Raw genomic sequence first — 26993 nt, 5'->3', positions numbered from 1 at the left:
TAGCTTCTCCTGAGTTGAGTGTCTGAAAAGTCCACTCTATATGTTAAATAGGTAGGACCCCTGTTTTGTGTCAACATGGGGGCCTTGAATCCCTGCTTGAGATTTTCCAAGAACACACAGTTTTTGCTAATTCATTAGGTCAGTTGGCAACCTTGGCACCACCAAATATCTTTGTAATAATTCTTGTATGGCCATGGATCTAATCTACATGGGAAGTTGAAAAAGACAAGATCTCCTGAGTAAATTGGGAGCATGGGGACCTTGGGAGAGGGTTGAAGGGGAGGGGAGAGGCAGGGAGGGGAGCAGAGAAAAATGTAGAGCTCAATAAAAATCAATAAAAAAAATTTTGTATGGCAGTTTTTTTCCCAGGTGGGTTGCTTCATAAGCTTTCAGGATTCGACTGGGAGCTGTTGTCCCTGGAATTATTATCTGTAGCAATCAGCCAGTCCTGATCTTTAGTAGCTTCTTCATCAATTGTTAAAACAGCCTTAGCAGATAGTGAGAGGGGACTGGGGGGCCTTTGTCCTCATGGAAGGCAGGCTATTTGGCTGCCTAGTCTGCCAGTTGGTTTCCTTAACTCACTGGAGGTTGACTCTTTGTGAGCCCGGCAGTGTAACACTACCATGGCCAGCTTCAGAGGCAATCTCCTGTTGGGTGATCAAGCCTGTCTGACTTTCTTGCCTATCTTCCCAGGTATCCTTACATGACCTGAATGTCCAGCCTAGTCTTGTTTTTTTTTCCACTCTTGGATCTCACAGTCCCCTTGGCCACTGGAATAAGACCCCAGAATCCAGTCATGGGTACACACTTCTATGTTCCAAAGACCTTGAGTGAGCTGAGAGGCCCTGGAGCAGTAGTCATTCTTCAACAACTGGGGTCCTGGTGAAGGAGATATCACTGGAGCCTCCAGAAATGTTGACCCAATCCTGTAACCATGGAAGGAAACCAACTTGGTTGGCTTGATGTGTAATCTTCTTAATGTGTTCTATAACTTGTAAGGACTTTTAAAATCATTTCTTTAATTCTTTGAGATTACAATTATACTATTCCCCTTCCATTTCCTCCATCCAAATTCTCTCATACACCCCTCCTTACCCTCTTTCAAATTTATTTGCTCTTTACTTTGAAAGAATTTTTCAAAGAAATTTTACACTTATGTCCATCAAGGAAAGTGGTCCGCAGTTTTCCCTTTGGTTTTCATGTCAGTGCAATATTGGATTCATATAGCATTTTTGTGGGTATCTTTTTCTTTCTAATTTGTGGGGAAGTTTGAGGAGCAGGGATATTAGCTATTCTTCAAAAAGTCACACGATTTGTCAGTGAAGACATCCAGTTGTGGGTTTCCTTGCCAGGAGTCTTAATCACTGCTTTCATCTCATTACACTTTATGGGTCTATTAAATGGTTTTATTTGTCTTACCCTCCCAAAGCCCTAGACATTGGCTTTTACACTGAATGGATACTCTCTTAGCACACATTATGTTGAAGTAGATGTGACCGTTCTGTAACCTGTTTTATTAACATCAGTGTTGATGTTTAAAGCATACCATCATATAGTATTCCTTATGGCTAGGATTAGATAATGAAGCAGAAGCACAGAGACTCTTGTCCCTATTACCTACATTGGAAGGACAGAATGAGACAATAGATGGGTATTAGCATAGTGTAGTTTATGTTGTATAAGCTGTTAAAATAGCATTGCTTTTAGGTCTAATTATAAAGGATGCCTTCCTTGACCTCCATATTTCTTAAGCCACACCTTGGCCATTTTCCAATCTTATTCCTCTCTAGAGGGTCAGAAACCTATGAAAACAACATTTCCTAATCCTGCTAGAATACGGCCCATGTAGTTAATATCTCTGACTATTTCCTCTGCTTCTAGAGGCTGCACTCTGCCCTTAGGAAGGTCCATCCTTGGTAAATCTGACTGTCCTATCAAGGCATAGGCTCCCAGAGCTAAGTGTGGTTAGAATAGGACCTGGAGCTGGGTCTAGGGGACAGGCTAGGGAGTGGGAAATAAGGCCCACATTATTGGTTAGGTCTTTAGTAGTTTGAATGTTCTAAAATCCATTCCAGTCTCTCTGGTCATTATAAATATACATGAAAAAGATAGACCATTGTATAAAACATGTTTTATTGGTTGATTTAAATGTGGATTTCTCCAACTGAGCTCCTGTTCTGAAATTCAGCTGTCTCACAAGCCAGACTAAATAAATAGTTGGTGTTATAACTTCTTGTTGTTGACAGAGGTTTCTGTCCCACCAGGTCCCACAGCCGTTCAGTCTCAAAGAAATGCACAGAGGCCTACATTAATTATAAACTGGTTGGCCTATTAGCTCAGGCTTCATATTAACTCTTACGTCTTAAATTAACCCATAATTCTTGTCTGTGCTAGCCATGTGGCTTGGTATTTTTATCAGTGAGGCATTCTCATCTTGCTTCCTCTACGTCTGGGTCATGACTGCAGACTGAGTCTTTCCTCTTCCTAGAATTCTCCTGTTCTGGTCACCCTACCTACACTTCCTGTCTGCCTACTGGCCAATCAGCATTTATTTAAACCAATACAAGTGACAAATCTTTACAGGGTACAAGACTGTTGTCCCACAGTACCTTTTCCTCCTTTACTGTGTATCATCCATTTCTGCATGAGTCCAGTGCTTCCAAGATTTTGAAGATGACCGGTTTAGAAGCCTATCTTTGTGTAAGATTTTGATACAGTCCTCAAACTTCCTGGTTTGCAGCCACCATGTGCTGGGTCCCTTTTCCCATCCCACCAAAGCCCACATGGAGGCCACCAGCTTGGTCACTCACATCACTGTGGAAACTACTTCTATATAGGGTAACCTCTTAAAATATTTTGGTCCACTGACAATCTTCAATCTGAGTTGCCCATATTCTATTTCCCTTCCTTCCCCATTCCCTAGACAGAAATAAACTACAGAATAAGCTTTATTGAATTTATTTGCTTTGTGTTAATCAAAAAATAAGAAAGTTAAAAGAAACAAACCTATCAGAATACATTCCTAGGCAATGAAAAACCTTAAGCTTATGATTAAAAATTGAGACTTGTTAGTAATTGGAGAGATATCATTAATGGGGAGTTCTCATAGCGAGAACGATGCAATGACTACATGGGAAAAACTGGGGAAGGGAAGTGTTAGAACTAATATACTGTGATTACCTATGTTAAGAGCCTTAGTTTAAACAAACTATTCACTATAGAAAAAAATGGAATGAAATCCAATCAATCAAAAACTTAACATTATCAAAAGGGCAAAGCTAGAGGACCAAAATAAGGAGATGTCTTATAGATTAAATGAAAAAAATTCAGCTTGTTGTACACTGTGACATTATAGCATCATCGGCAAAACCCAGCACCAGTAATTTAAGTTAGCCATAGACTCTCATTGCCTTTCTAGACATGGTTTTGAATGGGGAAGCATCCAACATAGATGTTCTAGATGCATGTCTGCTTAAGCAAAGCAAGCACATGACAGAAGTAGATGTCCTTTGGATCTAGGGAAAAGGAGCTAGATTTACTGTTAAGGCATTTAAATGTAGATCTCTCATAATGTGTGCTGGACTTGAGAGATAGAATAAATGTGTAGAATTTGACAATGGAAAGGTCAATTAAGGTGGAGGAAACCCATCTGCCATAGACGATACCATTCCCTAGGCTTGGATCCTGGAGTATAAATATAAAAGGAGAAAGTTTGAAGCAAAATGTGGTTGTTTTCTTTCTTCTAAGGCACAATGTCTGAAGTTAATGATTTCACAAAACTTTTCTGGAGAAAATGCTGGGTTTGGGGATATTGGTAGTGACTTTCTGAGGGTTAGACATTAGTAGTATGTATTTCACTCAAATAATTAAAAATGTTAATTGCTATTTCTAAAGTTATTTTCCTTAATAAAAACTAGCTCTAGAAAAACCGTTTTATGGAATTACCACAGCTACTGGCAATTACTACTGAAAATGCTGAGGCTCCATCCAGGAGCTATTCATTGCATGATGTCTGCCATTTCTCTCCATGCTTGGGCTTTCTTCTTGGCCATTGAGAACCACACAGGCTCCTTGGGTGGTGAAAGTTTGGGTGGCATACTTGAAGAGCGTCTGGTGTCTCTCTCCCTGGTATATGGGTGAAGCTTGTTCTGATCATCAAATACAACTGAAATCACAGCAAACAATGCACTGTCAGAAACCCCAGAGACACTAAAGCACATGTGAAGAAGAAATGCAATGGACCATTCTTTCAGGTTTGCCATCCCCCAGTTCTTAGTACTTTCCAACTATTTTTCTCTTAGAAGGCAGACTTATAAAAATCAGAGCTTGGGCAAATGGCACAGTAAGTATGTATGTTCAGGGGCAGCATCAGGTTGGAAATAGCTGTAGGATCATAGCCATGGGAAGGGATGTGAGATGATTCTTGCAGTGTAACAGCCCATCTTTTAACTTTTATTATTTCACGAGTTTATACTTTCAAACTCAAAATGTCACCCAAAGGAAAACATTTTACCTATTCCCTTTTTTTATACATCAGATCTGTTTTCACCAGTCACTGACATTGTGAAAAGGACTGATGACTCAATGAATTTATCTAATAAAACCCAGAGAAATAATACTCTATCAACCCCTGTAGTCCGACAGACTACTCTCTGTTCCCCAACTCCACTCCCTTTGACTAAACAAGTGTTTCTCAATTCTAACTACACATTGGAAACATCTAGGAACATTTAAAAAATACCAGTGTGTCTGAATGTGATGGTTCATGCCTCTAATTCCAGCATTTCAGATGCTGTGACAGGAGGACCAGGAGTTCGATGGGCAATATTGCTGAAATCAAATGACAACTACAACACCCCCCCAAAAAAAAACAAAGAAACACAAAAACTGGCAGTGCTTATTGCAATTTCTTGAACCCACTGAAACAGTAGGGATGGAGTGAAGGCTGTCTATCATTTAACAATATTCTTGGTGGATCTATTCTACAGGGGAAGCCGATAACCACATCTTAGGAATATACTGCTCATAAGACATGGATCAGTACGATCACAGCTATTTCCACAGCCAAATAATGGGCTCCTGAGTCGAATGGAAATCATCTTCCTCTCCAGTTTTGGTGAGGGTCCGGGGGATGATGGTGTGCCAGAGACCAGAGACCTTGAACCAGACCAATGATTCATGGCAATGAACATTTGTGGATGGGGCTGATTGAACAAAGGGTACACTGTGTGACACACCACAGTTCTCAATGTCACTGGGATGAACTGAGGCTGGAGTGATGGAGGACCAAGATGGGCTTTGATGTTTGTTTGTTTGTTTTGTTTTAACTTAAATTTTGGAAGATTATTTTTGAGGCGTGCTGCAGGGGTGAGGGGTAGATGTGAAGGGACTGGGAGGTGAACAGGATTGGGGTATAGGATGTGATATTCCTAAAAAAATTCAATTAGTAATTATGTTATTTTTTTAAAAAAAAAAAAACCCTCATCCTCCTCAACATCAGCTCCTGCTGAGGAAATCCCTCTGGCACATAACTCTCACCGATGAGGCCACAGTCTATTACTACCTGTCACATTCCTTTGCAGCTTTCAACATCATACCCCCAATGTCTCACACCCTCAGGAGTCAGAATAAAGGGCATGTGAAGCAAGCCTTTGCAGTAATCGTGAATCCGTGCTGATGGGCCTATACAGTGGATTATTGTCAACAGATTTCATTGAGGTTAGAACAGGTGAAGAAACACTGCCTTGCTATCAGCTTGAAAATGGCGTGGTACTTTCCTCTCCTACCTAGCCACAAGAAGATTTTGTGCCTTGCCTCGATCGCTTCTTCAGTGAGGTGAGAGACTAGAAAGGGCTATGGAAATTGCACACTGGACTCAGCTATAACAATTGGATTTCCTTAAAGTAAGCTAATGTCTGTGGCATTTCATGAAAGAGACATGAAAGAATAATGAAGCTGATTCTATCAATAAGAGAAATACATTGCCTGAACTTGAAATTGCAAAATGTTTCACCACGTTCCTCTGGGCTTTTTTGACAGGTGAGAATGAGTACTTTCACCTGATTGTGTAGACTTAGACAGCCTTGACGACTCCTCTCTGGGAACAGTGGAATAAAAAGTCATTCTTGAGGGGATATTAGTTGTGGGTTCTGGTTCCTGTAATAGCAAAATGAAAAGAAAACCTTTGTAAGCCCTTACAATAAAGACAGCAAGCTACTTAGAAGACAACATGGTGTGAACCCTGTCCTGGGTATTATGAGTTCAACAATAATGAGAAAAAAAAGATAGAGGATATAGATATTGGTGCAGAAGTATACATCTGGCTAGAAATCTCTAACTATTAAAAATTGATTATATAGATCAATAACAAAAGTTAGCACAAAGCTCCTTGGGCTTGTAATACACACACACACACACACACACACACACATATAATACATATATATTTAATGATTTATTTGGCATATATATTATTTAATTATGTATCTATTTTGTGTGTGTGTGTGTATTCAAGTGGTTTGCTGCATATATGTGTGTGCACCACAGGCACTGCCGCTGAGGCCAGAAGAGAGTATTGCATCCCTGGAACTGGAGTTACACTTGGTTAGGAGCTGTTCTGGAGGTGCTGGGAACGGAATCCATGTCCTCTGAAAGAGCACTAAATGTTCATAACCACTGTGTAATCTCTCCAGTACCAGAACTTAAATTATTAACAAATCCCAAACTGCATCAAGTTTGCCACCTTTCTTTCAGACCAGGAAGAAAAGCTGTCTAGTAACACAAATAGTGTAAACAAACTGATAAGAGAATACCTTCTCTCTTGTCTACCACCAAAGCATCCTGACTGCTCCCAGTCTCTTCTGATCTCAGAAGCTAAGTAATGCTGGAGCTGGTTATTACTCAGATGGGAGAACAACCTTCTCTATAACATTGTACCATCACTTAGCTGTGAGCTAACAAGATGTGATGGTTCCAAGCAAATCTGATCCAGTTGGTTGAAGTTAGCACTGCATGATCTCTACCTTCCAAAACTGGTTGGTATGCGACTAGAAGTGCTTTTTCCACTAGGAAGTGATGTAACTGTAATGTGTAGCCTTTTAAAGTTGATCTCTACACAACTGTTCTAAGTCAACAGTTTACACACGCTAGGGTATTTTCCCCTGACAAAAGAGGTAACCAATGACAAAAAAAATTGGAAAGATCTTTAAAGCAGAGTGATGATTAAAGCGTGACTCCCTTAATAAATTTAGTAAGCACTTCTATAGGATCTCAGAGACAGCTTTTGATATGTAAATGTAATTTGCTTTCTTGAGGTTCGCTTTCTGCAGATTTCCTAAGAAGAAAGCATTATTCCATCATCCCTATCCTCATGTCTAGTACATCCTGTAACATTTTAAAATCTACAGGTAAGTGTGAAACCAACCAAATCGGTATGTAGAAGTGTGAACATCAACACCTAAAAGTACGTATTTAGGGACTGATATGGAAAGGAATGCATAAGGAAACATTAAATGAAAAAGAGCTCCCCTTCCCTAAGCTTTCACTGCCCAGTTTTAATTACACGTGGTCAATCGCAGTCCAAAAATATTCAGTGAGACTTTTCATAAATAAACACTTGATAAAGTTTACACTGACTGCCATTTCTAGTGGCCCAGAATCCTCACCCCTTCTCATACCCACCTGGCTGTGAATTTCCCTTTGGTCCAGCATCCCACACTGTATGCTCATGTTTCCTGTCTTTTACTTAGCTGTCTTAAGTGTCTGATGCCCTGGGATGGTGTCATCATGAGTGCCCCAAAGTGCAAGAGCAATGATGCTGTCCATTGAGACCCAAGAGAGAGAAGCTCTAAAGGGCCTCCATTGCACAAACAAGCAAAAATCCTGGACTTACGAGGAGAATTTGGAAACATCTTAGGCTGAGGTTGCTAAAATATATAGTAAAAATAATTCGAACTTTGAAATTGGGAGTAATACTATCTTTGAGCTCAGATTCTGAAAAGTTAACCATCATAACATATAAATAACGAGTTAAAGTGGAAAGGACATTCAACTACAGGGCTCTTTACCGTGTGCAGCTCCCCTCAGAGACTGTTGGGATAAAGGGGCCTTCTGTGTTCATAGTTTGATTCTCATTTATGAAAAACATGTGCATGTACTTAAAGGTATAACAAATAGTTGCTCCGTTTTTACTTTACTTGTTATCTCTGTCTTATTATTTCTGCTTGTAGTAATAGGGCTGATGTTTTCTCTCCTTTTTTAGGCACCCAATTTCATGGAATTCCACTTCAGAATATTTCGGACAAGGCTTAATTTATAGACTCTCTTCATATCCATTACTTTTCATAAATGCTGTAAGAGCATCTAGGCTGTCACATTTGTGTGAATACAAAATAAAGGAGAATTGTCCTTGGCTAATGCTCCCAATAAGAGATGGTCACTGCGTGTCTGGCAGAACTCCCAGTGCAAACTCCGTCAATGGATCCACTAACCTTCCATGGACTCTCCATGCCTGGATCACATTTTGACTGATATTTTTGCTCCTTGGTCTCAGCCCTAATTTCAGCTCTGGTTCGGGGTGTTTTAGGGAAGTGGGAGGCAAAGCCCTTTTGCCTCTGTTTTGCCACACTGATCCAAGATGGTTCTGTAGTGTAATCTGACTTCAAACTAGAGGTCTTTTCTGAAAAAGAAAGGAAAAGAATTAGAAAGGAAGCCAGGCAGAAAGAGTCTTCAGTCTGATTTAGGTTGCCCACAGCAGTGTTCCAAATAGGATCATTTCTGGTTGCCAATCAAAAATAGAGACCATTTAGGGAAGGGCCATTCTCTTTTGTACCCTTCCTACAAAGTGGGAAGGCAGGATTAAGTAGTTAAATAGTTGCGCATTCAAATGGGCATACTGTCTCTTAGTGAATCCTTTCTTTCCTTTAGCCATCCCTCTTCCCATCCCCAGATCAGGACAGGACAATTGTTGTCAGACAGTCTGAGAAAATTCTCAAGATGCCAAAGACTCAGACCATTGATACAATCCCTCCAACTCTAAGAAAAATCTTACAGATTGTTACTTCTTGGTCCCTTGTGCAAATGTCACTGTGAAATAGGTGTGATCAGAGGCAGAGACAAGAACAGGCAGGGATGATACTAAGGACACATTGTTTTTTGAAAAGAGTGGAGCTCAACAGGTCACCTTGATCTGGAGTAAATTAAGATGATTTCGTATTGCTCTTGATGAACTGGGTTTGGGGGATCTGATTGACAGATTAAAGTGACATGGTGTATGTAAAGTTATTATTTAATTTTTAGGAACTCATGGGATTCTGCCCAAAGAACGCTCTACATGAGGTAGATGGAGAAGGGAGAGGAGGAGGTCCTGCATCTATTAATGAGAAGTAAATGGATGCCCTGACCGCTGCCTCCTGGGGAAAAGGAAGAGTGCAAAGGAGTTACTTCTGAATATTTTCATCCAAGATGCAGCACTAGCCCCATCTCTAAATCCACAGCTAGTTCTGTCAAAGTCGTACAGTTGAAAACCTAGAGGCCACGGAGTTCATGGCCCATTCATCTAAGGCTTTGCCTTACAGGTCTTCTCTCTGGAGAGACAAAACTCTTACCTGGAGGTCGGAAAACTGTTGGCTTCTTGAAAATGCCTTCATATCTGGGCCTGCTTTCTTGCTTTTGTGCACAGCTAAGTGCTTGGCTGGACTTCTCATGGCCTCCGCTGAAGTCCTGGGGAGTTCCTTTGTTCGTCTGTTCTTTGCCTGCTGGGACAACTGGCGCTATAGGCTCTGGGATCCCACTCCTCTGGGAGATTTTCCGCAGTCGCACTCCGAAAACATTTTCGACATCAGACTTGCTGGTGGAGAGAAACGAAGAACGCTCTTTTTCGTCACGGCGCTGAGGAACTTCCTCTTTAGAGTAAGCGCCAGTTGAAGCAAATGCTTTCTGGGCAGGAACCCAAGTGAACTTGCCAGGTTTGGTAACGGAAGTTGGGGTGCTTTTAATGAAGTCCCCATAGCCTTGTGTGTCTTTCATGGTTTTCTTTGTAGAATCTGGGCCTTTTGGCGTGGACCAGCTGCCAGTATTCTTCCTAGAAGTGGTTCCTTCCGTGGCAGCATTGGCAGAACTTAAGTAAACTTGTTGCTGATAGTCAGAGATCACTAAAGACTGAGCAGACTGACCGGGAGGCCGATGCCCCTCAGAACTGCGCCACTCCACAGGAACATTTGCAGGAGCTGTTGATAAAACCGGTGGCTGCGACCTAGCTACATCGAAGCCTTGAGAAGGCTGTGTGGAAGGCGGTTGGACTTTGGACCTCTTCCACTCTTCGGGAAAACTGACAGAAACGGAGACTTTCTGCCTGTATTCAAGCTTTCCCAGGGACTGAGAACTGTCCACTGCAGAGCCGCTCCACTTCCCAGGGGCGCCCTTAGAATATGACACAACTTCCTGGGACTCTTTCGGTCTTCTGGGCGACTGCGGAGGCTGCTTCAGGGGCAGCTTCTTCAAAGCGGTGTCTTCCTTAGGCTCATCATCCCAGTTCTGTAAGAACGCTTGCTCCTCCAGTTTAGGCTTCACCAAAGATCTGGAAGGACGGCTTCGATTCTGAAGCACAGGTTTTCCATAAATGGCCGTCTCCCCAGCAGTACTCTCTGAGAAGATTTGATTCGCCATAAATTTCACAAAGGACTGGGAAGGAGCGCTTCTACCCTGTTGTTTCTTAGAGCTGTCTTGATCATCAGCACTCTCCAGACTGGAGGGCATGTCCTTAACTTTAGAACTCATTGAGAACGGGGTGGCAACTTTGGGAGGCGGTGGCTTCCAGGAAATGCCTCCCTCAACAGAGGGACTCTCGCACATTGAGGGTGTCTTCTGGACTTGAAGTTTTGTAATGCTTTGGGAAGGATTTCTGGGAATCCGTGCCTCCTTATAAATGTCCCCCTCTTTGGCAAAACCTTCTAGACTTGAGGCTTGGCGCTCAGACTCAGGACCCAACCATGGATGAGGTCCATATTTTGAAGGCATTGGCTCGATAGGAATGCCCCATTCTCCAGAAGCTCCCAATAAATCTGAGGAAACTTCTTCCTTGAATTCTGTGCTTCTTGGGAGTTGATGTCTTCCAGGCTTCATAACTGGAGAAACTCCCTCATCTGCTGCATAAGTCTCCGGATCTACTCTTGACTGGAAAGAGAATCTAGAAGGCATGAGCCCCACAGAACCGCTCTGGGGTACAGAAATAGCCACTAACTCCGTGGAGACTGGCTGTTGGACTACTGATCCCATCAAGGGCTGAGAAAGCTCTCTGGGAGCTGGTGGATCAACAGGAATGCTCCATGCTGCTTTTGCAGCCTTGTCTGGGGGCGCAGAGATTTGTTCAAATGGAGAAGTTGGCCATGGCTGCAAAGGGTTTCTAGGAGACAATGGCTCTACAGCGACTTGTTGTATAGATGTGTTCATGGATCCTGTGGAGGCTGACTGTCGGACTACTGATCCCATCAAGGGCTGAGAAGGCATTTTGGGAGCTGGCGGATGAATAGGAATGGCCCATACAGCAGGAACATTGCCAGGGAGTACAGGTATTTGCTCAAAGTTAGGAGTCACCCATAGCTGGGAAGGGCATCTGGAAGAACCTGGCTGTACAGACATGATCTCTTGGGCCTCAGGACTATCTGAACCTGTAGGCACTTGCTTAAATTTAGGGACAGGCTGTGTTTGGAAGATCTGTTGAGTAGGTGCGCACTCCATAGGGTTGCCCCCTTGAGTGGAAGCACGCATTGGATCTCTGGTCATCTGTGGTTGGAATTTGGACTTTACTGAGGGTTGAGGAGGCAATAGCTCCACCAAAGAGGCACCTTCTACTGAGGTACTTTCTGTGACTGGTTGACTTTGAGGAGTTAGTAAGGAATGAGTAAAATATTTGGTGTGCAGTGGGCCCACGGCAATGACCTGAGCAGGGACAGCCTCAGATTCTAAAGGCACATTTTGATAAGGTTGCTTCATAGGCTGGGAAAGGGAAAGGGACGCATGCTCCATAGAAGAGTTCCCTTCGAAAGCTGTGCTCTCTGAATCGGAAAATGATTGCTTCCCTGGAGGCTTCAGCCATGGATGGAAAGATTGTGCCAGAAGCCTTGAATCCATAGGAACACCTCTTTCAAACGTCGAAGCCTGGTGCTGGGTGAAGGGTTTCAACAGGGGTTGAGGAAGATGCTGAAGAAGCAGGGGCTCCATAAAATGGCTTCCCTCAAATGCAGCACTTTCTGCACCCAGTGAAACTTCTTTCTTGATGGTTGGTCCCACTGAAGGCTGAGAAGAGTATCTGGGAGACTGTGCAGCAACACATTGTTCAAAAATGCCAAGCTCTGGGCCTGCAGAAATATCTTGCTCCAGTACTGGTCTGATTGGGGGCTGAGAGTGGTGTCTGAGAAGCAGGGCTTCCATGGAAGCTGCCTCTCCCATGGTCGAAACGTCTAGACTTGGGGGAATATTTTGCTCAATGGTGTGCACCACTGGGTACTTCAAAGCCTTTCTAGGGGATGGTGGCTGCCTAAAAATGTCCCAGTCAGCAGCAGTGCCCTCTGAAAACACTTGATGCTCAGACTGAGGGCTCATCCATAACCTGACAGTGTGGCCGGGAGGTAGTAACTCTACCGGTCTGCTTTGTGCTGCAGAAATGTTCCCCAAAATGGGGAGGTGCTGCTGGGTACAAGGGCTCACAATGGGTGGAGAAGTGTGTACGGGGTGCTCTGGCTTGGCAGAACCACTCCACTCTTTTGGGATACTTTTCGAAACTGGGGACACTTCTTGCTGGTCTCTGGATTGACCCAGGGCCTGCTTGGAAGGTTCAGGAGGCTGCTCTTCCTCCGAGCTGCTCATATCCTCAGAACTGTGATACTTCTCAAAGTAACTGCTTGACTCTGTGGAGACTTCATTTTCTTCAGACTCCAGCAAGGCCTGGGAATATCTCCTGGAAGCCAACTTCTCTTCAGAGACAGAATCGATGATAAAACTTGGTGATTCTGAGCATCCTTCAAACTCGTCCAAGGACTGGAAGGACTGGGCAGATGTCATCTCGCAGCTTCTCTGATCGTCTAAGGAACTGTCTGATTCTGAGGAGACTTCTCCAGCTTTGGCTTTTCTTAGAGGCTGCTGCCACCCCGTCTTGCTCAGTTCGGCATCTGCTTTCAGGAAGACATCGTCATCTTGAGGGCTCCACAGAAGCTGGAAAGAATGAGGGGAGCCCAGTTGCACTTCAGAACTACTCTCATACTCTGAACTACTGTATGAATCGGTGGAGATTTCCCCTGCAGGTGGCCACCTCCTGAGGGGAAGAGGCGACATGGGCATAGAAACATCATCTCCTGCGGTAGTGCTTGAAACACTTGCTGAAAAGGCCCGAAGGCCACCTCTGGGATGCCTCCCTTTGGGGTAAGTTGTGCTCTCCAAGGATAATTCCTTTCTTGGTAGAAACTTTTGCAAAGCAAGGCTGGATGCTTCTCCCTCTTCTCCATGGACTTGAGAAGGATGCGCACACGCTTGGGCCTCCGCTGTCCTCGAGACAGTGGCCTCTTCTTGGCTTGTGGATGCTTGTCTTATCCGTGAACTGGCTTTCTCCTTTTCCTTCTGGCCTTCAGCAAACCCTTCTTCATGGCTGAGTAGTGGATTGCTCACTGTGAATTCTGCCACTTGTGTAGGTGTAGGCTGTGGTGCTGGTGTTCTTTGGGCTTCAACGTCTATGGTAGCCATTTTCCCCTTCACATTCCCTTTATTGGAAGGCATCTTCTGAGGAGTAGTAACCGCTGCTTGTGCAGTTGGGTTCTGCTCTGTGCTTTGCTTCTCCAGACAAAGCTTCAAGAAAGAGTGCTCCTTACCAGGCAAATCTTCAGGAGGTGAGGAGCCAGCTTTCCCAGCCAGGTCATGTTCTTTCGTGGATTTTAGAAGGTCTTTCTCCACTAAACCCAACTCGTTTTTGACTCTTCTTCTGCGTCTTCTTGGATGGGATCCTGAAACCGAGTGGCCTGTGCTTGAGGCAGCATCAGTACTTAGAGACTGATGTCTTGTCTTCTTCTTATCCTGAGAGTCAGGTTTGTAACTCTGCTCCTGGCTTGTAGGCCCTGTACCAAATGTAAAAAGGAAAGGAGAGATGTTTATGCTTTCGACTTCCTAAAAGAGTACCACTCTCCCCTGGCTATGTTTGCTACCAAATTCCCTGATATGAACATGGGACTATGCAGGAGATATTCCCTTGTTCACTGCTAGCTTTCAGCGATGGAAAATGTTTCTAGTAAAGGCAATTTTGATCCTATGAGCAGATAGTCTTGGACTGGGTCATTAGCATGCCATCAGTAGTCTGCTTGACCATTAGGTGTGAAATTCAAAGGAGGCAAATGGTGATTTTTGTAACAATGATTACATTTGAGAAACCTAACTGGAGCAGGAGCAAGGGGGATTCTTTTTGAATGACTTTTATTTTATTATTGTGTGGATGTGGATATTTTGCCTGATATAAGTCTTTGTATGACGTGTGTGCCTGGTGTTTGGAGAAGCCAGAAGAGACTTCAGATGCCCTGGAACTGAAGTTACAGATGTTTGTGAGCCTCCTGCATCTGTGAGGTACTCCTTCGGGACTTTTTCCTCTACAGCTCAGTTTGATCTAAGTTAACAGCCCCGCTGTGCTGGGTCCTTCTTCACAGACATTGAGTCTGACGCGCCACCTAGTGGTTGCATCTGCAGCATACAGTATAGAGCTCCTTGATTTAGGGCTTGTGCTCTTTCTAAATCAGGCCCTTCCTGTGGAACAGCAACCACTTTCTCTAAACTGGAAGAGAACTGTGGCTCCTACGAGAATAATTTGGGGGAGCCAGTTCCGTTGTTCCTATCTTCTTGCATTGTCGGGAAAGAACACTGAATAGGCTATCACTAGCTGCACTCCACAGAACTCAGCAAGCATAGCCATTTGAAAGAACTGAACACATTTACAAACAACGTGCCTCTCCAGTTGGAAATTCATTTAGATAGGATAAAAAAAAACATGTGGGGTCTGGAGAAACAGCTCAGCTGTTAAAAGCACTGACTGCTCTTCCAGAGGACCAGGGTTCAATTCCCAGCACCCACATGGCATCTCACAACTGTCTGAAAATCCAGTTCCAGGGGATCTGACACCTTCACACGAATGCACATAAAGATAATAAATCATTAAAAAAATTTTAAAAAACATGTGTAATCCTTTCCACAAAAAAAAAAAAAACCATTGTTTCTGTCGGTGTAGGAGGAGAATCTTGGGCCATACTTTTGTAAACATATCTTTAATTTAATTAAAAGTTTTGCTTTTGTGATTTTTTTAAGTGATGCATCTGGGAATATGCCTCACAGAGGGTCCTTAACCCTTTCAATACTGAGATAGGCAGCAAACAGTATGCCAGAAGGGTCACACAGAGTCTCCCACAGTGGAAAGCCTGCCTCCCTGGCTTGTGGTGAGGTGCCCAGGGCCCTAATACATTCATAGGCTTTCATTATTTTTTAATTCTGGGTATGGGTACATACATGTAGGTGCCCACAGAAATCATAAGTGTCAGATGCCCCTGGGGCTGGACTTATGCACAGTTGTGAGCTGCCTTACTTGAGTGCTGAGAACCAAACTGGGGTCCTCTGTAAGAGCAGTGCGCGCTCTTAGCTGCAGAACCCTCTCTCCAGCTCACTTGTGTGCATCCGACACACAAGGGGACCCAGGGTAGCAGCCCTGGGAAGAGGGCGTTTTTGTTTAGACTCCCAGCACACTGTACTGTTCATCGAAGACCGAGATCCACGGACGGGCAGTGAAGGGATTCGAACCTGTGCTGTCCCTTTTGTGCTCCTTCCGGTCGGCGTGTTTTGTCTTGGTTGTGGCCTTTTCTTTAGTCACCAGTGAAGCGGGCTGCTCTTCCTGCTTTGCTTTGGCCTGAAACAAAATTTCAAAGGAAAACAAAGAACTTCATTCTGACTGCCATATTCCCCAGATCTTTACACAAGTGACCAAGGCAGAGGAGGCATGCCAGAAGGTTCACAGGAAGTCTCCCATAGTGGAGAGCCTGCCTCTCTGGGTGATGGGAGGTGTCCATGGGGCCCAATATGTGAATAGGCTTTGGCCCCTAGGCTCCCCAGTTGAGAGCTGCCCTCCCAATTCATATTTTGTTTTAAAAGCAAAATTGAGATATCTTTTATAATTTTTATTTTTGAGATCATGATATAATTACAACATTCTTCCTTTTCTCCTCCTCCCTCCAAACACTTCCACATCCCCCTCTTTGTTCTCTTTCACATTTATGGTCTCTTTTTTTCATTAATTATCATTATATGCCCACACATATTATGTGTGCACAAATATTCCTAAATATTACCTGTTAGATCTATATAATGTTGCTTATTTGTATGTTTTCAGGGCTGATCATTTGGTAAATTAATTGGTATTCTTTTCCCTGGGGAAGACTATTTTTCCCAATCTTAGTGTTTCTTAGCTGTCTGTAGTTACTTGTGGCGGGCTGAGGCATCATAAGATTTGTCCCAGTCACTTTGACATGTCTATGTATGTGTCATTGTTCCACTAATCTCTCTTTGTACCCATCTTTTTAAACGGGTATTGGGACCCAAACACAGGTCCCCACACGTGTGATATTTTTATTTTTATTTATTTATTTTACATCCCAACTGCAGTTTCCCCTCCCTCCCCTCACAGTCCCAACCATAACACCTCCCCCCCACACACACACACTCTTCCTCCCTTTTGATTCAGAAAAGAGCAGGTCTCTCATAGCTATCAACCAGTTGCAGTAAGACCAAACACCTCCTCATGCACTAAGACCATGGAAGGTGACCCAGTATGAGGAGTAGGGTCCCAAGAGCAAGACAAAGTGTTAGGGACAGCCTCTGTTCTCAATGTTAAGAGTCCCACAAGAGCACAAAGTTACACAACTGTAACATAAATGCAGAGGACTGAAGTCAATCTCATGTAGGTTCCCTAGCTGTTGGTGCAGTCTCTGTGGGCCCTGATACAAAAATATTCAACCAAATACTAGCAAAACAAATCCAAGAACACATCAAAAAATTCATCCAGCATGACCAAGAGGCTTTCATTCCAGAGATGGAGGGATGGTTCAACATACAAAATTTTGTGATGTGATCCACCATATAAACAATCCGGGAAAAAAACCACACATGATCATCTCATTAGATGATGAAAAAGTCTTTGACAAAATTCAAAACCCGTTCATGATAAAAGTCTTGGAGGGATTCAAAGAATATATGTACACATAATAAAAGCAATATATCACAATCTGATTGCCAACCTCAAATCAAATGAAGAGAACTCAAAGCAATTTAGTTAAAATCAGAGACAAGACAAGCCTGTCCATATCTATCATATAATACTTGAAGTTTTAGTTAACATGAAAAGTAGATCAAGGGGCTATAAATTGGAAAGGAAGAAGTCAAATTTTTGCTATTTGCAGATAGTATGATGCTGTACATAAGCAACCTCAAAAATCCTACCAAGGAAACTCCTACACTGATAAACATCTCCAGCAAAATGGCTGGTTATAAAATTAATTCAAAAACTCAGTAGTTCTCCTCAATACAAATGATAAACAGGTTGAGAAAGAAATCAGGGAAACAGCACCCTTCACAATAGCCACAAATAATATAAAACATCTTGGGGTAACCTTAACCAAACAAAAGAATGACCTTTATGACAAGAACTTCAAGTCTTTGAAGAAAGAAATTGAAGAAGATATCAGAAAGTGGAAAGATTTCTCATGCTCTTGGATAGGTAGGATTAACACAGTAAAAATGGCAATCTTACCGAAAGCAATCTACAGATTCAATGATTGCATCAAAACCTATCACAGTTCTTTACAGACCTTAAAAGAACAATACTCAACTTCATATGGAAAAACAATAAAACCCAGGATAGCTAAAACCAATCCTATACACTAAAAGAACTTCCTGAGGATCACCATCCCTAATTTCAAGTTCTACTACAGAGTAATAACAATAAAAACCTCATGGTATTGGAATAAAAACAGACAGATGGATAAATGGAATTGAATTGAAGACCATGACATAAGCCCACACACCTATGCACACCTGGTTTTTGACAAAGAAACCAAAATTATACAATGGAAAAAAAACATCATTAATAAATAGTGCCACATAACTGGATGTCGGCACATAGAAGAATGCAAATAGAGAAACATCCACCACCCTGCACAGAACTCAAGTCCAAGTGGATCAAAGATAGAACCTTGTAGAAGAGAAAGTGAGGAGTAGCCTTGAACACGTGATTTTAAGAGAATACTTTTAAAATTTTTTGTTTTGTTTTTAGATATATGTATGTGCTGTGTCTTTGTGTAGGTCTGTGCACATGTGTCTGCAGATACCTAAAGAGTCCATAAGAGGACATTGGATTGCTGGAGCTGGAGTTACAGGCAATTGTGGGCCACCTGACATGAGTGCTGAGAACCAACCCTGGGTTCTTCGTAAGAGCAGTATGATCTGGCAACCATTGAGAGATCTCTCCAGAGTTCTTTGCTATGATTCTAACTTATTAGCTCTGCCTAAATATAGCTTGACTTGCTAGTAACTCATGCAGAACTCTTTGGCAGCATGTGGAGGTCTTCGGAAGGGCTGAATTCTGAATGACTGGAATTGCCGAAAGCCCCGTCTCGGAAAGAGTGGAGCAGCGCAGCAGTTTATAGCTCACGGGTCTCATACGATCAATCAATCAATGAATCTTCATCCGTGCTAGGCTTGAATACTCTCTGCAGAGAGGACTGAAGGGATTTCCAGGAACTTAACCAATAAGTAGGTTGAACAGGGTTAACTCTGTTTCTGCTTTCCCCCATTCCCTTTCATAGAAGTTTCAAATCAATGGGACATTTCACGCAGTCAGCTCAAGCTTGCTCACCCACTGCATGCATCAAGGCCAGGACAGTGATATATGGGCATTACTATCCCTACTAACGGGTGTGGACCACCCATCAACTGTGTCCAGCTGTGGCCCTCAGGCAGCACATGGCCACATGTGGCCAAGGGTATCTATGAATGTGGCCTAACACAAAGCCACAAACTTAAAGCTTGATATTTGGGGCTTCTTTTTTTTTTTTAAAAAAAAAAAATCAGTTGCACGGTTCTGAAGCATGAACTTTGTAGATAACAATGCCGTGGCACCATGTTCAAAGGCAGGACACATCTATATACGGAGAGTTTCCTTAACAGCAGAGGGCACGGGTCAGAACTCGTCTTTTCTCTTAGAATCTCTTAGAAGACTTACAGAAGAGGAAGCTGTCTTCTTCCTCTTCTGTTTCCAGGGATTTAAAGCTATCTTGTGTTTAGCAGTGGAAGAATCCAAGCAGCCTTGTGAGGTGGCTGGGGTGCTGAACCCTGAGAGCAGCTGGGCGCTGCTTTGAGAAGACTGTGAGAGATCAAGCTCCAAGAACAATTCCAAGCCGCTCTGGAGAGTGGGAAAAACACGTGACTCAATCCATGCAGACACTGGCCCTGCCCTTGAAGCCAGAGGTGCCTCTTCCTTGTTGAGGAATGCTTACGGAAACCTTTCGTGGATGACCGCCCTCTTTTCTTCCCCTTCCTGTGCAAATGTCACTTTGGATCCTTTGTAAAGTGAGAAATAGGAAGAAATTGGGGTGCTTCCTCACTCAGGAAGCAACCAGGGTGTCCTGTTGCCCTCGCAATTGGAACACATAGTGGAGTTTATGAGGTGGAATCCTTGCATGTTCTTGTGTCCCATCTTCCCTTCTTAGTGACAGGAAGACATTTGTCTAGGGAGCAAGGTGCAACCTTGTACGAAAGAAACTCCATGGGCTCTGGAGCTGCTCTATTAGAGTGTTAGATGCATGGAGAAAATCCATTTGGAAGATTTTCGTAGAGAGCACACTAACTTGATATTTACTGTTTGTGGGTCCAAAGTTGATGGGAAGACTCTGGGAACTGACTTTTCCCACTTCCAATGAAGCATAGGCAGAGCCCATAGCCTTGTCCTCCTTGTGGTTGGTTCCACCTCCCAAAACTATTTGGATCTGGGGTACCTGGTTGCATTCCTTGGTAGGAACGTAGAAATAGTCCCCTGGAGGATTATGGACATAACATTTTCTACACCCTCAAGAGACACGCATGAGGTCACCTACTCCTAAGTACCTGCAAAGAAGTCACATTGAATAGCAGGTAATGGACATGTTCGCTCCCGGACATCAGCAGCACATGACAGCATGTTCCTTTTGTGTTTCTCCACTAAGTCCTTTTCGAAGTAGTGTTGCATGGTGCCAGGGAGCCCTTGGCAAGAGGCAGAGTCCACATGCAGCCGCATTGCCTACGAACACTGTATGCTGACACGGGGATATCTTCAGCTGCTTATCGAGACTCCAGCTATGGTCCTTTTATGGTCTGTGATTTCAGTGTGGGGGGACTGAGCAGTGTTAATGGGTTGGGGTACTGATAAACAGAGATCACCTTTCTGTCTTTACCTCTAATCTAAAGGAACACTGCAGCTGTTTTGGGGGGTCAACCACACAGCATTAGCTGAGGCCCCAAGCTCTTCTTAACTTGTTTTTCGACACGTGGATTCTTTGTGTAGTCCTAGCTGTCCTGGAACTCGCTCTGTAGACCAGGCTGGCCTCAAATTCAGAGATCTGCCCGTGTCTGCCTCTCGAATGCTGGAATTAAAGGCATGCGCCACCACCGCCTGGCTTTTCTTAACTTCTTAATGCAACTTCATCCATTAATTTATAAACATCCCTCCCCAGTATAGTTTATTTGGCTTGAGCCATCACCTACAATTACTAGCCGACTGCTCAGCACATGGAATGACATCTCATGCTTTGCTGCTCTGAACTTCAGAAAGACCATCTCATAGCTCTGGCTCTTGCAAGTGTATGAGTACCTTCTATGCCCCAGTTAACTTCACGTGACTGTGTCCCCCTCTTGCTCCTTTGTCCTCATCTTCTTACCATTTACTGATCCAGACACACTGCTGGTTTGCTTCTCTTCAAACAGTCCCAGCATGCTCTCCAGGGGACTTTGTACCGATGGTGATGGGTTTGCTATCCACCTTGTCCGCGTAGCTAGCTCCCTCCCTCACTTAAGTAAGTCTCTGCTCAGAATCTGTCTTCTCATGGAAGCCTTCCAGGGCCAACCTACTTTGAACATTTTATCACTGATGTGTGTATGGAGGGTGCTATGTATGTGCATGCAGGTAGCCTTGCCCATTTATGTACCCATGAAGGCCAGAGGTCAACACATCAGGTGTCCTTCTCTGTCCCTCCCCACTGCTGTGCAATATTAGTTGAAGATGTGCTACATCTGTTTATGTGGTGGAGCATTGGTTTAGCAATGCAAAGATGTGGCGAATTGCTTTGCTGTTGCATTTGTTTAACTCTTTAAAACTGTATTACTGTGCCTGTCTAAAACATCTGATTGGTCTAATAAAGAGCCATGCGGCCAATAGCAAGGCAGGCCTGCCAGGCAGAGAGAATAAATAGGAGGAGAAATCTAGGCTCAAGAGAGAGCAAGGAGCGAGAAAAGGAGAAGGAGAGGAGCATGCGAGGGGCCAATCCCCAGTCGCACAACCAGCCACGGATTAAGAAGAGAATAAAGGCATATCAAATAAAAAAAGGTAAAAATTTCAGAGGCAAAATGCAGAAGAAGAGAAATGGGTTAGTTTAAATTAGAAAAGCTGACTTGAAACAAGCCAAGCTAAGGCCAGGCATTCATAAGTAAGGATAAGTCTCCATGTATTTATTTGGGAGCTGGGTGCTGGGCCCCCAGAGTGTAAAAACAAGCAAACAAACAAACAAACAAACAAACTACAATCCATCTCATTTCTTGAGAAAAGGTCTTTCAATGAATTTAGAACTTGCCATTTTGTCTAGACTGGCTGGTGAGCCCTTGGGAGCCATCTGTCTTTGCTCCTTTCCTGCTGGCACTGAGGTTACAGATGCAGGTGCTGCCACACCTGGTTTTTCCATAAGTTCTGAGTCCGGGTCCTCCTGCTTGTACAGAAAGAAATGTTACCCATTTAGCCATCTCCCCAGCTCCAGCTCTGACATCTTAGGATCCTCTTTCTTGCATTGTCTTTCCCCTGACACTTTCATCACTGTCTTATGTGTTTCCTTCCTAATCTCTTTCATTGCCCGCATTCCCCCATTACAGTTTGAACTTCATAAAGAAGAGTTTTCATCTTTATCTATCTATTTATTTATTCTGTGCAACTCTTTTTTCTTTTTTGGAAATGAATTTGAGGGTCAAACTCAATTCCTTGTGATGACATGATCAGAAATGTGCTAACTGCCCACCCCTTGTTTTGCCTCTTTATACTGAGTATACTCCTTATAATATATACTCTTTATACACACTTTCTCTGTGTGTGAGTGCATAGCTGTTGTGAAGCGATGATTTTAACTGGTGAATTAATTGTGTTAAAAGCTTCCACCAGATTTGTCGAGCAAGCGCCTCTGTTTCCTGGGTCATTTTAGTCATGCCAAGACCTCACTGTTTCCAATTAAAAGAAGAAGGTCTACACGCCTTTAATCCCAGCACTCGGGAGACAGAGATAGGCAGATCTCTGAGAGTTCAAGGCCAGCCTGGTCTACATAGTGAGTTTCAGGACAGCCAGGACTGTTACACAGAGAAATCCTGTCCCCGCCCAAAAAAAGAAAGAAAAGAAAGAAAAAAAAAGAAAAACCAAAAGATCTAGATGTGGAACACTAAAAGGGTACCATACCATGCAACTTGCAACTTGCTTTGTATGAAAGTGAACGTAGATGTGAAAATAGTAAACAATATAGACCACTTTTCATTTGACTGATCTCTCAAACCTTGCAGTATGAACAACTACATAATAGCATTCTTTGCTCCAGTGACATTCTATAGTACAACAGAATGATCGGGCCAGGGAAAAACCTGTAATTTTCCAATCTGGGTGTATAGAAGTGGGAGTTCATTTATTCCCGATCACAGTCAAAGGCAAGAAGCTATCAAACTTCACCCCAACCAGTGGTCTTCTTGTACCAGGTCAACTCTCATTGATCTAAGCCCTGACCTACATACATCCAACCCGAACTAAAAACTACCAAGAAAAATCCCCTTACTATGGGGCCTTGTACTCAGACATACGATTCAAACTAGCCTCCAAAGCCTCTTTCGTAGGCTCACAGTATGTTGTGTAGAAGTGGCATATCTTTATATGTACATAGTTCCTTGACCCCACCAGTGGGGTAAACAAACCGTATATTCTCTGGAGTTCTGGACCGTATTTCTTAGCATAGGATTCAGGGACTCCCTCATATTAAAATCATCTAGAAGTGAATATTGAAATATACATTTGGGGGACATATCAAGACTTGACAGTAGCTGGGGGTGTAACTCCGGGGTAGAGCATAGTTTTAGCATGTGAAAAGCCCTGAGTTCAATACCCAGTATCAGAACAAAATAAAACAGATCTGGAGGCTAAGAATATCAGACGAAGGGCCTTCAAAAGGTTTGACAGACTCTCTGATTTTTATGATAGATAATTTAGGGCCAGAGTGGAGAATAAAACCTGACAACTGATCTAGCACATCTTCAAATGAAAGCACATGGAGCTCTTAAATAATCCCATCAACTGTCTTAGAGGAATCTACAGATTTCTTCTGGTTCCTTCTTATGCCTCATCTCTACCCTTAGCCATATTGTTTAGTGTCTCCCTAAAATAGTTACCAAGGAAGTCAATCACAAGAGAGTGTGAGTTACCCAGGAAGAGCAAACCATATCCCCTTCTGGTAGGGTTCTGGAAGGAAAGGGGAGGAAAGGGGATGGGACTGCTTTTTCTAGTTCTTTCCCCAGCTCCTCCATCTGAACTCAGACCAACTCACACTAACTGTACCCGTGTGCACAGTGTTGAGGTAGATGGAGGTCTTTTCCTCACATCTGTGGGTAAGGAGATTGAATATGGACATCCTTCCTGGGGAAGAAAGCTAGTTAGGGCTTTGGGAAAAGCAAAGGGATCCCTCAGTACTGGTTTGTTGTGACTGGACTGAACACTCTTGCTATTAGCTAGGTTAATGGGGGTGCTTTGAAAAAATAAAACACATTTCAGTCCCTTTTCCCTCCTGTCAAGTATCTAGACACAGGAGGAAGCAGCTTGTTCAATAATGAATCCTTAGGTCATCCTTTCAACAACTACATCATTTTCTCTGTGTGTTATTAGACTTCCATGTCTTTCTTTGTAGTTAATAAGATACTGGTGAAGGGATATGAACAACCAGCCTGCCTCCATCATAGGTTTAAAAGCCATCTTATAGTAAAGACAAACTAGGTTCATTCCTGCTTATGATTTATTATGTTTCTCAAGTGTTGGATTATGCCACACCTGTAACCCTAATGACAAATGATTCTGTACTGCCTGTTCCAATAATGGTAATTATGTCCTCATTTCAAAAAATGTTTATAACCATCTTACAACCCTATCTTTGTTTTAAAAGGTTATATGACCACCTATGACTACGATGACTACCATGATATGACCATCTTGCAGTCATGTCTTTGTTTCAGGTGTTTGTTATGACTAACTTGTTATGCTTATATTCTGCTCCTATACCCCCTACCCCTGTGCTATAAACAGTCCTTGTCTTCCTCACATCCAATGCTGACCTCCTGAACCCCACTTTAGGGGAAGGCAGCCCATGTACATGAAAACAGAAACATCCTTTATTTTATTTGGCCATGGTGATTTGAGTTGTATCTTCTCTTTGTATCTTTGGGATTAACAGAGAGAGAGCAATTGGGTCTGTTTCTCAGGATGGAGAAAAGTCATGTCTTGTGTTAAATAAGAATAACAGTCATGTGTTGTGGCATTGTCTATAAGCAATTGAGAGGCTGCAGCAGGAGAATTTGAAGTGCATAACCAACCTAGGCTATGTGATGAGAGTCAACCTTTAAAAATTGGAAAATCTGGGGACTGTTAGCCTGAGGTTTCATCAAACAAGGCCCTGTGATGTGGAAGGTCCTTCTGTATATGTGTTGCTTTATTGGTTGATGAATAAAACTGCTTTGGCCTGTGTCAGGGAAGAATACAAGCAGGCAGGAAATATTAACAGAGATATAGGGATTGTAATTAATATAGTTTCTGTGTGATTATTTGGGTCTGAGTGGCAGGGAAATAAATAAGCAGTCTCTGCCTACAAATGGCACCCAACATTGAATGACTACATCCACATAAAATCTGAGAGAGCTTGGAAAAGGATTCTAGACATTTTGGAGAAGGTTGGCACTTTGTGGAAAATATATTCTGCAGCTATTTAGGAGGGTCTGACATTGAGATGCTGTGGAGCCTGGGTCTGTGTGAACAGAGATTGTAAAGCACACCACCTTGGTAATGTCTCCAGAGAAAGCGCAGATCTTGCTGGAGAAACTGCTCTCAGTAAGAGGTGTTTGTGCTAAGAGATGCTGGTATAAGGTATAAGCTTTGCTATTAACTAGTTGGTTTTTATTATTGTTGTTTATTCTCTGGGTGTGCTGAAGAAGTGTGTGTCCCCATTCTTGAAGGTGCCCACTCAGCTACTGATTCACTCAAATCCTTGGTACATAAAAATTGTTGAGGCCAGCACTTTTCCAACTTAAAATTCTAGGAGGATAAAGTTTAGATGTAGCCTGCATCCTCCCTCCTACTATAATCACTTCCATTTCTTAACTCAAATAGAAAAGAAGAACATATAGCACAGGGGCATGTGCTCTGTGAACATGAGGCCCTGTGATGTGGAAGGTCCTTCTGTATATGTGTTGCTTTATTGGTTGATAAATAAAACTGCTTTGGCCTATGCCAGGGAAGAATAAAAGCAGGCAGAAAATATTAACAGAGATATAGGGATTGTAATTAATATAGTTTCTGTGTGATTATTTGGGTCTGAGTGGCAGGGAAATGAATGAGCAGTCTCTGCCTACAAATGGCACCCAACATGGGATGACTACATCCACATAAAATCTGAGAGAGCTTGGAAAAGGATTCTAGACGTAAAAAACAAAGTTAAGTACAACTTCTTGATATGCATTTTTTTTCAGATAGACTCTGTTTGCTGGCAGCAATCAGAGGCACAACTCCTTTAAGAGAATTCTTCCTGACTCAGTATTAGAGGCAAAAAAACAACCTGCTCAGCTTCTTTAAGGGAAGGCTTCCTGGTTCGTGTTGGGAGCATAAACTCTGGTTCTTTTGAGAAGTCCTGCACTTAAATGGGTTTTGTGGGCAGCATGCTACAAGTTGCTTGATGGTGGCATGGGCCAACTGCTTCCCAGAGTTGAGGTGATGAGCATAGCTGGTAGTGAAGTACCACCACCATGTTAAAGGCCGAGAGAGGTGGAGCCAGGAGCCAGGGCTGCCATGACCACACTGCTTACCATTTTAAAATGCTGCTTGTCAGAAAAGGATTTCAGATACACAATAGGACACATTCAGACATAAAAGACGTCCAAATGAGACACAGTGTTCTTAAAAATGTACATAGGCTTAGGAGAGAGGAAAAAAAAGTGTAGATAAAATGATGTAGGTGGGTCTTCTATCTATCTGTTACTTTCATTGGTTAATTAATAAAGAAAACTACCTGGCCTGATAGGACAGAAATTAGATAGGCAGAGTAGACAAAACAGAATGCTGGGAAGAAGGGAAGTGAGGCAGACGCTATAGCTCTCCTCTCCAAGATGGACGCAGGTTAAGATCCTTCCTGGTAAGTCATCACCTCATGGTGCTACACACATTATTAGAAATGGGTTAATCAAGATGTGAGAGTTAGCCAATAAGAGACTAGAACTAATGGGCCAGGCAGTGTTTAAAAGAATACAGTTTCCATGTAATTATTTCGGGTGTAAAGCTAGCCGGGCGGAGGGACGCAGCCCGCTGCTATGAGTAGTTCCAAGGTGGTAACGAACTCCACATAAAACCTGAGAGAACTTAATTTTGAACATAGAAAAAACAGAGTTTAACACAGTTTTTT

General features: G+C 43.0%; 1 protein-coding gene across 1 annotated transcript in view; it reads right to left on the bottom strand.

Annotated features, from left to right (window-relative positions):
- Window positions 1-2975: 2975 nt before the first annotated feature.
- Window positions 2976-26993, bottom strand: part of Kiaa1210 (KIAA1210 ortholog) — a 135497-nt gene continuing 111479 nt past the window's right edge. Inside the window, exons 6-14 of the mRNA XM_026790136.1 lie at window positions 21891-22019; window positions 20173-20344; window positions 19917-20101; window positions 19292-19471; window positions 15820-15925; window positions 9606-14102; window positions 8490-8677; window positions 6060-6156; window positions 2976-4165 (exon numbers count right to left, since the gene is read on the bottom strand). Coding sequence (XP_026645937.1) covers window positions 3999-4165; window positions 6060-6156; window positions 8490-8677; window positions 9606-14102; window positions 15820-15925; window positions 19292-19471; window positions 19917-20101; window positions 20173-20344; window positions 21891-22019 — 5721 coding nt within the window. The 3' untranslated portion in view covers window positions 2976-3998. The remainder of the gene's footprint in view (window positions 4166-6059; window positions 6157-8489; window positions 8678-9605; window positions 14103-15819; window positions 15926-19291; window positions 19472-19916; window positions 20102-20172; window positions 20345-21890; window positions 22020-26993) is intronic.

This window comes from Microtus ochrogaster, unplaced genomic scaffold (genome assembly GCF_000317375.1).
Source record: "Microtus ochrogaster isolate Prairie Vole_2 unplaced genomic scaffold, MicOch1.0 UNK42, whole genome shotgun sequence".
Lineage (NCBI taxonomy): Eukaryota > Metazoa > Chordata > Mammalia > Rodentia > Cricetidae > Microtus > Microtus ochrogaster.
This window is presented reverse-complemented; position numbering and strand designations above follow the sequence as displayed.